General features: G+C 33.6%; 1 protein-coding gene across 1 annotated transcript; it reads left to right on the top strand.

Annotated features, from left to right (window-relative positions):
* Positions 1-5,124: 5,124 nt before the first annotated feature.
* Positions 5,125-10,198, top strand: LOC146995688 (uncharacterized). Its single transcript, XM_085822976.1, has 3 exons — positions 5,125-5,253; positions 7,063-7,305; positions 10,136-10,198. Exons 1-3 carry the CDS (start codon positions 5,125-5,127, stop codon positions 10,196-10,198), a joined length of 435 nt encoding a protein of 144 aa, XP_085679102.1.
* Positions 10,199-12,945: the final 2,747 nt, after the last annotated feature.

The raw sequence follows: 12,945 nt of genomic DNA on the forward strand, positions 1-12,945 counted from the left end.
GATGTTTTACAGAAGCTGATCAAATTAAGATATCTATCAGCAAACTATTAATTAGTATATAAATACTATTTCGTTTTTTTTAAACCGAAAACTTGAAAAGTCAACTGCCCTCATTGGGATTCAAAGCACGCATTTCTCAATTTGCTAGCTCATCTTGTGATGTAAGTGATTACATCACAAGATGAGCTAGCAAATAGAGAAGGAATGCGTTTATTCCTTCCGTACGGGGCAACAAGAATGAGGAACAAGATCCAGTAGGACCAATTTCCAAGAGGTGACATATCACCAAGCATATTTTTGTTCGAGCACTTCTGTCGAGACAATTAAACTTTTCGGTGCCAGAAACGTGAAAACTCAGATTTGTTTTCGTCAGGATTCTACCTACGGATTTTCCAAACCTAGTTAGATCTGCTAACTACTTACATTACTAGAATACGCAAGGAAGAATACAATAATTCCTTGCAAGTATATATCTTCCTAAAATAATTGGTAGCTTCATAAGTTTAGTAAAAAATCATCCGGGGAGATTGATATCCTTCAGCAGCGATGTTTCATCCCTCCAGTTACTCCTTTAGATAAGTATGGAAAGTGAAAATATAATCTTTTTTGTATTTTTTCTAGAACAGGAGGATGAACATATTTATTGTTGGGATCAAGTCTCATTCTATAAATATAGTAAATAATATATAATATGTAATGAAGTATAATATATAAATATACATTCTATACACTGCGAAAAAAAATGGGACAGTTCTATATCTCCCGTTCTATTGGGTCGATTGACAAAATTCAAATTGCGTTTTCATGTCTCGAAAGCTCGATTTAGGATATACATTAGACTTATATATATAGCATTGTTTTAAAATAGGTTTTTTTTCTCTCACAAAATCGGACTATTTCTGAAATAACATACCTTTTTTTTTTTTTTTTTTTTTTTTTAAATATATATATATATTTCCATTCTACGACTCAAATATTAAATATATATTTTGTAAAATTGGGTTCGAAATTTACTTAGAAATTCAAATTTTTATCTTGGCGCAATTTTTTCAGTTTGCGCCAAGAATAATTTATTTGGTGAACTTCTTAATATATGGCATACAATTTTCCTTTCCCTTCCATTATGCCAAAGCGGAAAAAAGACGCCTCTTTCTTATTTTTCTACATTGTGCTTGAGCGGAAAAAAATTCGCAGCGATCTTACTTTAGCAAAGTGTCTAAGCCACATTTGATGTTTTATCGCTTTCAACAAATATGCCAAATTTCAAAACGCGCCAATATATAAATTCCCACATATCTTCGGAAATTTTGAATAAAAAACTCTAATTTTTTGCAGGTATGCTTAGAAATACGTCTACTTTAAGACGATGGTAAAATTTATATAGATTATAATTTAATTTTTTTTTCTGAAAAATTTTTAAAATCTATTTAAAAATACAAATTTTAAATATAAATCATAAAAAATGGGTGAATTTTATTTGGAATGAACCTGAATTTTGAAATGTGAAAGGACGAATCAAATAAGTTTAATTAAAAAAAGAGAGATTAATAAATATATACCAAACTCAATTAACATTGAGGAGCTAAAATTTTGAGAGCTAATTTTTTAAAAACTACTCGTGCGATTTTTACAAAACTTGGTAGTTTGGCGTAATTTGAATCGTAATATGGAAAAATTTGGTATGTTATTTCAGAAAAAGCCTGATTTTGTGTCAAAATACCTGATTTGTGTCAAATTAGAAGAATGCTATGTATAAATCTAATACATAGCCTAAGTCGCTCTTTCAGACATGAAAAATGCAAGTTGAATCCCGTCAATCGGCCCAATAGAATGAGAGATATAGAACTATCCCCCCCCTTTTTTTCCCCTCCGCAGTGTACCTAACAAAGTCATGAAACTTAGCACCACAGATTAACCGATAATTGATAGAAAAGGGAAAAAACCGAATAGCATTAAATCGCGCTGCAATAAAGTTGTACTTAAGCTATTGAGATGAGAACCTATATATTGTGACAAATCATACGTTACAATATGCATGTTATTATGAACAAGGATAAAGCGATACTTAACTTGTAAGATTCTTATAAATATAGCGCCCTATAGATGCAGATCCGTTAGTTTAATGGAAATAATCCAGCATAAATGTAAAAAAGAACACATACATTTGCAGTAAAAGAATTAAAACTTTTAAAATATAAAAGAGAAGAAAATTTAAAACATTTATTAAGTAAAATAAAAATACTTATACATTCAGAGCGGACAATCATGCATTGAAAAAAATTAACCAATCATAATATGTTTATTAATGAATGATATTTACTTTTCCAAAAATTATCAGATGAAAAACAAATTATACATACACGTTAAAGAAACATATTTACGTATTAAGAAAGAATAACATTTGATAATAAAAGTTAATTAATGGAAATCGGAGTCTTCATATACGCTCCAATGTCTGAAGTGCATACGTAAAGGATAATCATGAATCTTCAGTAAGATAACAGTTAGCAAAGAAAGAGGGTGGATTTTCATTAATTTTAAATTCGAAAATCATTTAGTTACACATAAAGAGGAAATACAAGAATAGATATATTGATACTTACGTATTATCGCAACAACCTTGGCACAGTTCGGCGAATTTTACGGAAGAAAAATAACAATTACTTTTATTGTTAAAAATTACACATTACATACATAGTATGTACGTATATATTTTACATTTCAGTTATATATTTATTTCAAAAGACAATGAGTTAACCTAGTTACAAACGGGCCTTTGTTTTTGTTGTGGTGGGAATTTCGTAGCGATTGCTTTGAGAAAGAATCCGAAACTAGAAGTTAAAAGAAAAAGAAAATTGTTCCTTTAGCAGTTTTGCTACAAAATGATGTATTTCAATATTTCTGCAGAAATTTCACCTCTCTTTCTTCTATTACAGAAAAGTCCTACAAGCACAAATTTTAAAATCGAGTATAAGAAAAAAAATAACCATAATTTTTTTATAAAAGTTTTTAGAACTTGAAATACATCACAAAGAACGCATATGAAAATGGCGACGTTGGAAACTGAATATTTGTCATGCTCATGTTTGCCTGCATAACTATTATGCGCATGGTTACCAGATTTTAATATGCAGAGGCTGTTCGCACATTTTTTAGACGATTTTGGTAAGCGGTAATAAAAAATCGTTTGCTGCAAAAGAAGTAATTGCAATTGTACTATGTTTCTAAAAGTCAAAATTATCGTCTGTGGCTTGAAAGTTTTGTTTTTATTCAAAATGGCGAATTTAACAAAGCAGTGGTTCGAAGGCTACATTTACGCTCTTTCCGAAGAGAAATATGCATACTCCGTTATCCAAAAACAACGTGAGAGTCATGGTTTTGTGATATCTAAAGCGTCGATAGGTAATATCATCAACAAGAAAGGAAAAAACGTCAAATTGGAGCCTCAAGTGGGACAAAAATTCCAAACAAATATCCAAGGGAAAAAACGGACATCTTCGACTATTGCAAAGGTACGTTGTTTAATGTTAAAAGAAAATCCCCCTAGTCAAAGGACAGTTGCAAAATCATTAAAATGCTCAGTATCTACTGTAAACAAAATTATAAACGTTGATTTAAATCTTAAGAAAGCGAAAAAACGCAATGTGCATCGTCTTCTTCCAAAGCACATCGCTCGACGCAGGACACGCTGCAGAATTCTGTATGAGAAACACTTATCCAAAGAAAAATGGAAAACAATTGTCACAATAGATGAAGCATGGGTGTATTTAAATGATTGTAACAAAAAAAGAGCCGTTTATTATCATCAAAAGAGAGAAAAAAATTTAAGTACATGGTTCAAAGAATCGAAAGAATGTTTTTCTAAGGGATTCATGATTGTTGCTGGTTTTTCTTATAATGGCAAGTTAAAAATAAAGAGAGTGCAAAAAAATGTCAAGATTAACTCCAAATGCTATCAGGAACATATTTTATTGCCAATTTTTCTGAATGAAATACCATCGCTTTTCCCACAGTGCCATCCATCTGTGAGACTCCATCAGGACAAAGCTAGCAGTCACACATCAAAATCCACTGTAAATTTCCTAAAAGAAATTGAAAAAAAAACTGGTATCAAGGCCTTACCCTTCACTGATATCCCTATTAAATCTCCCGATGTGTCATTTTTGGATTTTTGTGCTTTCGGACTTTTAAAAACTGCATTATCCAAATGTTGTCCCAAAACCCTAACAGGACTCTGGAAAGCTGTTCGGTAGGAATGGGATAGAATATCTCTTCTGTCACTTCAAAATTCATTATTATCCTGGAAATTGCGGTGTCGAAAGATAGTTCAGAATAAGGGATGTCAAATAGAATATTTAAAACACAAGAATTTCATGTAATTTAGTTTTGTGAATACAATATACATCGTCTAAAAAATGTATGAACAGCCTCTGTATTCTGAAGCTTTGACAATTTCTACTAAGGTGATTGCAATAATACGTAAGCAGCGATATACTCTCAGAGAAAACTGCTAATCGCGCTAATGATCATATTTATTCTAATACATTAGTGAAAGGTAAAAATCTCAAGATTCAATTCTCAGCCCGGGATGTGATGAAAGTGTTAGTGCCTGGTCAAGAGTTCCGGGTCTAGGTAATATAACTCTATTAAGAAATAAATCTTGGGAATTCATCAGTACGAATTAGTTGATTATTCTTTTTAATAGCTGCAATAAAAATCGCCGAGATCTTCTCGATTACATGCACAAATATGCGGATGAGAGTGCAATTTTTGGAAATTCAAAAACTTTGTCATGTCTTTGGAATTTACAAATCGTTGTAACATACAATAACACTGAAACACTTATTAAATTCTGATACATAAGTATTAGTCTTTTAAGAAATCTGGTACTTCCTAAGTTCTCAAGAGATAGCGGTAAATAAAAGTTAAATAATTAAAAATAGCAATTACTTTTGCGAAAAGTTTTAATATACATGTTAGGTTAAATAGTGTGGCTGTGTCTAATAAACTTTAATAGACTAGTGGTTTCGATTTGTCAATTGCTGCACCTTTGAAGGAATTTAATATTCCAAATCATAGAAATACTTGTAATAGTAAAAATTCACACATTCCAGCCTGACTGGTATGGACGTTTCTGAAGGACTACCAACCATAGTTATCGATTTTGGATCATCAGTTGCTAAAGCTGGTTTCGCAGGCGATGATTTTCCTATCTTCAGTATGCCATCTACCATAGGAATTCCTAAGTATCCGGTAAGTTTATATTCTTCAGGTAGACATAATGGGAATTTTTTTAAACTGATATAATTGGACACAACTACATAATTCAAAAAGAGGCATTAACCCTCTTTTTGAATTACAAACAAGATTTAAAAACATTTATTTTAAAATGCGGTATACAAATAAATGCCTGGAGCAGATTTTGATATTACCAGAAGCTGCAATATGGCTTAAAATGGACCTGGATTAGAAAGCAGAGTTGCCTTCCAAGCATTTAATCCGTAAAAAGCCAAATAAGCAAGTTGTAGGTATAAATATATAAAATAATTAATAGAAAAAAATTATCTCAGTCTAAAACTAAAATATTGAAATGACCCCTACTATAAACACAAAGTTATGCTACTGCATTTGCTCTATATTTAATAAACCGTTATAGTCTTTTATTTGAATCCAGAGACTGAATTCTTCCCCCCCCCTTACAGTGTTTTTCCTCTTGATAAAGTTGCAGATCTTTACATTTTCGAGGATGTTTTATTTAATATTTTTTTCTTTTAAGATGTTGTTGGCTGTTGTAGTGTTTTATTTGAATTCAGAGATGGAATTTTTCCCAACAGTAAATTTCTGACTGTTTTTCTTTTTGATTAAGATGCAGATCTTTACATTTTCGAGAAAGAAATACAGATTTTCTCATTTAATGTTTATTTAATATTTCTTCCTTTTCCGATGTTGTTGGCATACAAGAACTAACATTTACAAGAAAAACATCTGAGTACTAACGTATATTTAAGGTAATAAAGTTGTAAAATAAAAATAAAACATTATAAATCCATCTTATAATCAATCCGGAATAAAGCCGTCCAATCGGGATAATGGTTAGTGACTCTGACTGTAGGGCCCGGATTGGAATACCGGAGAAATCATGGATGTTTGTAAACCTATAGCGTCTATGAGGCATGGGGGCCCTCTAAATATGCGGAGAGTCCTCTTAAGAGATTTGATGGTAGGGAAACAGAGGTGGGAGACGGAGACACTCGGACACGTCCCCCTCCCCCGGAGTGTTCTCCATCAAACTTGGGGGCGGAACTGAAAAGTCGTACTGTCACCTGCATGGTGTTAAAGGCGCTAGCCCACCACAGGTGCAATCTTGCACTCCTTGTCACGATGACTTTCGTGGCTTGTTCTTGCTGCCGTCAGGCAAGTGAGATAAGTAACACAAACCGTTAGAAATAATGACAAGAAGTATAATGACTAAATGCATGAAACTATGTGAAAATAATGCATACCAAAAATGAAAACAATAAAATGGAAAAGGTTATTTACATTCCTCGCCAAATCGTCATCAAGGGTTGGTCAAACGATAGAATTAAACGAATCAGGCTATTTCTGATCGGATAAAGGATACAAAATCATAAATTACAATTTAATACTTCAATTAACCGTAGAAGATTTATTATAGAAATATGTGCCTTCATCACTCCCGGAAAACTTAAATTCGAGAAAATACGTTTACATGAAATACAACAAAAAATGCGTCTAATTTAATATGCCATACAAGGAACTCATGGAGTGTTTACATACTTTTTTATATACATTGTTTTTGCACCTTTTCATGTACTTAGTCACTGTGCTTCTCGATATTATTTCTAATGGCTTGTTCCAAGTTAAATATGGGATGCATTTAAATATTTTATTTTATTTTACTATATTACCACTAGTTGTCGCAGCTATCAGCGCATAATTGGATTAGGTTTTGAAATACTCGTACTTTGCATTTATTTATTAATATAATAAGAGAGAGAGTTTAGCAACAAAAAGAACACTAATTCTGTGCCTTCATTTCAGCGTTGTATGCCATCCTTAGTCCATGACCGAGAATTTTACGTTGGAGACGAAGCGCAAAAACATCGAGGTATTCTGTCCCTTCACTATCCAGTCGAAAGAGGAATAGTCAAGGATTGGGACTCATACGAAAAGGTTATGGATTATATACTGATCGAAGGTCTCGGAATTGATTGCTCTCATCATCCCATTCTGTATGCAGAACCAGCTTTAAATCCTCTTTCGAATGGAGAGATGATTGCCGAGGTAATTTTTTCATGAAATATCACCTAAAGGTTTTCATTTGGTCATAAAAGGTAAAAAGGTATGTTTTCTTACCAACTCTTATAGCATAAATTACTTAGGAATAACTAAAGACTGAAATAAGGAGGAAAAAAATCATATTTGCATATGAACTCGATTTGATTCCTTTTATCGTTGAGGGTCGGGAATGTGAGTTCGCGTATATTTGCAAAAAATCTTCCATTCGAAAATTTTGCACAAATATTTTTGATGAAAATTCGTTTAAAATAATGAATGAAATCGAAAATTCTACGTAATTTTAAATAATTTTAATTTTAGTTAGATAAAAAATAACTAAACTCCTTTCATGGCAATTTTAATTTAAGAAAATTATGAGATTACATGATATTTACTCCCCTTTTACAGCGCGTTTTGTGATGTAATTCGAAGCACGTTCGGTTAGAATTGGAAGGTCCAGAATTCGAATCGCGGTGAGGGCACTGCACATTTTTCTCACCTTCTGTTCCAAAACAAAATGCTTACTAGTCTCTACAAGTGGCGTCCGAACTAAAAGGTGATGGACGATAATTCGTTACCGCCAATATTTGGCAACTGGGTCCCTTCTTCTTGACGCCTTCGGCTAGCAATTAAAAGGTCTGGAATTCGAAAATTCGAATTCCAATGAGGCACTGAGGATTCTTTCAGTTTCCTGGCTTCGGAAAAATTCTAAGAGGTTTTACAATGGCGCCCGACCTAAAATGTGGTAGATGATAAAACGTAACCACCTCCCCAATCGCCCTTTAAGTGGAGAAGAATTAAAGCTATTTTCTCCGTCTATGCCGCTTGCCTTCATGCTGTCGTTAGAAGAACGTCCTGCTAGAATCGGGAGTTCCGGAGTTCGAATACAAGCAAAGACACTGCACATTTTTCATGTTTCTTGCTTCGGGAAAACTCTAAGTTCCTTATGAGCCCAAAAGGGCGTTAGCCCGAATGAGCTATTAGTCTCGAAACGGGATTTTGCATTGCACATTATAAACGGCTGTGCCACTTTTCAAATTGTTGCCACCATTTATCGCCCCGTATTATTTTTAACGAAATTACGTAACGGAGAATTTGCATGTATGTATGCTCCTCGCATTTTGATAAATGACGGTGACTCGAGCCATCAATTTTTAAATACCGTACTCCTCCACCCGAATATGTACACCTGGAAGCTGTTTTGAATTTTATATTTCATATTTTTTAAAACTTTAATGAATTTTAACAAGATCAACGATTTGAAAGCGAGCAGTGAAAACACTGTACGAAATAAAACATTCTTATCTCCAGCACGCGAGACTGTATATCGGAAATTCTAAAGATATGCTTTTTTTAAGTATTTTGTGATTTTGCTACTCAGCTGAATTTTATATGGCGTATATGCGAACAGCATGGTATTTAATTAATAAATTTAACACAAAACATTAATAATAAAAAGCCAGTAAAAAAGTAATGCAAGCCATCTTCCTACGAAAACTGTACATCGATATGATAAACTGAGAAAAGACTGAAAAAAAAATGGGCAACACTTGACACTTCATTGCGAATTCTAAGCATACGTTGCTTTTAAAAATTTGTAACTTTGCTGTTGAATTGTACACGGCGTAAATGCGAAGAAAATGATGTTTCATTATAAAGTTAAAAAGACAAAACGAAATGGGTTAGCAGGAGTGAGTGCAACAGAGACTGGTAGACTGTGAACTCAGCGAGAGGGTAGAAAACCTTAACATATACATTTGGTCGATCGTTAAAATATGAACCCTTTCAGATTTTTTCTTTTCTTCTCTGAAAGTCTTTCCAAGAGAACGAAAACACTATTTTTTTTAAGATTATTAATTATTCATGCTTCTAATTAACGCTAGACTGGCGAACGTAAGAGAGATCAAGATTTAATGAGAAAATTGATCAACGACTCCCACAGGACTTTTAGATTTGGATAAGAGATTTTGACATTTTAGAACTAGAAGAATCAATTAATTTCCTAAAGATAGAAAAAGTCCAGGCCCAAGTAATACGCATACAATAGAGTTTATTAAACATCTAGGATACAATGCTCAAATGTTCCTTCTATCTATTTTTAATCATAGTTAGAACTTTTATGTACCCAATATGTGGAAAAAAAGCCATTATTAGCCTTATTTTGAATAAGGATAAACCTGCAAATAATATTGTTACGTGCGTACGGGTTCGTAATAAGATGAATGCACAAGTCCGATGAAAAGTGAATAAAAATTTATTATTATCCCAACAAATAAAACAAAATGCTTAAATTTCCACAGATATTCGTGCAATATTGCAATATCTCGCAGTAGTTATCTTTAAACTATAAAAACGTTCAACAGAACTTAATTCAAAATAGAGAAAGCTAATCCGATTTCACCGCGAATTCGCTGCAGTAAACAACAACAGTTTTCTAAACGACACTGAATTGAGAGGTTTATAAGCTTTTTAATCAGCACGACCATATTCTGATATTTTCTCGATTTTTCCCAAAAAGAAAAAGCGTGCAATTACGAGATATCTATTGATTAAACGCGCTTGCTCCTGTACTTTTCATTTTTCCGGCGTAGCTTTCTCTTCAAATATGTCGCGTGCAGCATTGCACGGAGAATGAAACAATTTAATTCTTTTAAAATAATTCTTTTAAAAATATCTAATTCAGCACGAAAAACGTAACAATATTAAAAGCTATCGACCTATTGCATTTTATCAAAGATTATGGAAAAGATGAAAGTCTCTAAATAACTTAGTTTCTGGATAATAACAGTCTCCTAAACAAGTTGGGTTTAGACAATATCATTCCACTCTCCAACAGGTATCGTATGTTAGTCAAGCCGTTAAGGATTCTTTAGACAATCGCTTGTCTGTCCTGGCATAGACTTTGAATCAGCTTATGATAAAGTATGGAGACTACGTACTATTCAGAAATTACAGAACTTGGGAATAGTGGCAGGATGTTTTTATGGATTAAGAACTTCTTATCACAGTGTTTTTGTGCTGTTAGATATGGCTGTGACCTTTCTAGAATTAAACAGACTAAAACTGGCCTCCCACTGGGAACAGTCCTCAGCCCAATTCTTTTTAATGTTTTTATTAACGATTTATCGAACATTCTGGTCCAGTGGGTGGATTTTGCACTTTTTGCCGATGATTGGGTTATCTGAAGTAGTGCTTCTAAAGAGAAGCAGGCTGGTTTAAATGACACTCTTAATGGTGCTCTGAAAGAGCTGGAATATTGATGTCTAAAAAATGGTATGAGAGTAAATCAGGATAAAAACACGCGCCAGTCCTTCACTCTGAACAGAAAGACTTTTACCCCGAAACTAACATATAAGAGTGTAGATGTTCAACATAATGATTCGACAAAATATTTGGGTTGCATCCTTGATCTACGCTTAAACTGGAGTATGCACAACATTTGAAAAATAAAGCCGTAAGAAGATTCTCTGTCTTAAAACGTCGGCTGGCTCAAGCTGTGGCTGTAACGGAGAGACATTGACGACTATTTACAAATTATACATTCAACCAATTTTTGGTTACTGTACCGAGATCCTCATCACGGCTCCGGAGAATGTAGTCTAGATCCTCGAAGTCTTCCAGAACCAATCGTTATGCATAATTACTGGGGCAGTGAGATCTACTTCTATTCTTGCAATGCAGCTTTTAACCGGTTAGGAACCTGTTCATAATTGTATTAAGAGAAAAGCGATCCTATTATACCAGAAGCTGGGGCGTTTGCCCGACAACCCTTTGGAATTGCGCCGACATAATATACTTTTACCTCCTCCCCATTGTCCCTTAGATTTTTTGAATTTGAATATAAATCTTCATTTTATTCAAAACGTTGTTAAAAGCGAAATGGGAGATTCAAAATTAATATCTATTGCAATAGAAACTATTGAGGTTCGCTATCCTCAAAATGAGTGGTTGCGTGTCTGCACTGACGGCTCTATGTTAGAGAGAACGCGCGGTGTTGGAGCAGGTATCCATAGCGAGCTTTTTAGTTTCTACTTACCAATTGGCCCTCTTATTACTGCCTTTTTTTGATGGTGAAATCGAAGCTACTGCTATGACTATTCAACAACTGTCGATTCGTAGCCACGCTTTTGTAAAGACAGTCATACTGTCAGATTCCAAAAGTGCGCTGCAAGCTATTCTGAATAATCAAAAGAGTTCTCAAATAATCTTAGACTGTAAGCCTTTGCTTAAGGCAATGGCACACAGAATTTCGTTCCAATGTATTCCAGCCCATTACGGAATTAGGGGAAATGAAAAAGCTGAGACATTGGCTAAAAAGGGAACTTCCATAATGCAACTTATTAATCAACCACTTTCATTTCATAAGACTAAATTGTTTGTTAACCTGACTCTTAAGAAAATTCTTAAGCAGGATATGATTCAACGTGCTATGGATAAGAGTTAGAGTATTCTGGGGGAAGAAACAACTTCTCAGTTTTCCAAGAAAGACAGCGGTAACTCTATTTAGACGTCTGACCGGACATGACTGTTGCGAGACCACCTCTACAGAACTGGAGTGGTGAATTCCTCAAACAGTATTCCAATGACTCCAATCAGCCTATGATTTTTGAACATTTAAATAATTGTATTGCACTTTCTTGGTATGAGGACATTGTTAAAAAGTACTGGAGAGCCCGTGAATTAATAGCTTAAGCGCTAATGTTTGGCATTTATAAAATAAACAATAAATCAATTATTCATGATTTTCCTTTTAAGATATTCATACAAGAGCATACATCTTTAGTTGAAAATTTATTCCTATTTCCTTTATTTTTAAAAACTGAAGAAATAGAATCATATTTAACACACTATAGCATATTTCTTTTCTTTTTTTTTTTTTTTTTAATCTTCGTAGCCCATTCTGTAAAGTACTACATTTAGGAACTGTACTGCAGGAATCAATAAGAAATTAAAACCACATATTAAAGTATTTTAAGTAATTAAAAAATATATCAATTAATCCCTGCTTAAAATTTATGGAACTTACTATGAGGATCTTCACATGCTAATAAATGGAAATTTTTTTCAGTTGTGAAAAAACCAACCAGAATTCGGATTGAAAGGGTACATTGTGCTATAAAAGATAATTATTACAGTGGGTGGACTAATTATTACAGTGTTATTATAGACAATAATTATTACAGATAATTATTACAGTGGGTGTGTTATTATAACAGATCAGTCATGCAATTAATTACCTTCAGTAAATACTGTAGAGACTATTAGGATTTTCTAAGAAGGAAACATGAAAAATCAATCGTGCCCTCACTAATTAATTTTTTTTTTAATCTAATGGCGGGCGTTTGTCTATTCGATAATGGCCACTCCTAAGGCAGAAGTGGTGGCCAATTTCTTGTGGAGACACCTAATAGGCGGCTACCGTTGCTACCTATGAAGGGACGGACAGTTACAATCATGCCTTCTCCGGGATTCGAGGCTGGGCCCTTTGGTATCGCAGGTGTCAGCATTTACAGTATGAGAATATGCAAGGGGAATGCAATAATGTCTTAATGCAATAACTTTCTTCCACTTAAAGACTCAGTAGACGTCCAGGCGGTGACGAGTTTAAACACATTTCGTGTGGCACTCATTTCCGTTATTAGAGTA

This window comes from Stegodyphus dumicola, chromosome 8, assembly GCF_044657685.1.
Source record: "Stegodyphus dumicola isolate Sdum_Otavi_A_Nest chromosome 8, ASM4465768v1".
Taxonomy (NCBI): Eukaryota; Metazoa; Arthropoda; class Arachnida; order Araneae; family Eresidae; genus Stegodyphus; species Stegodyphus dumicola.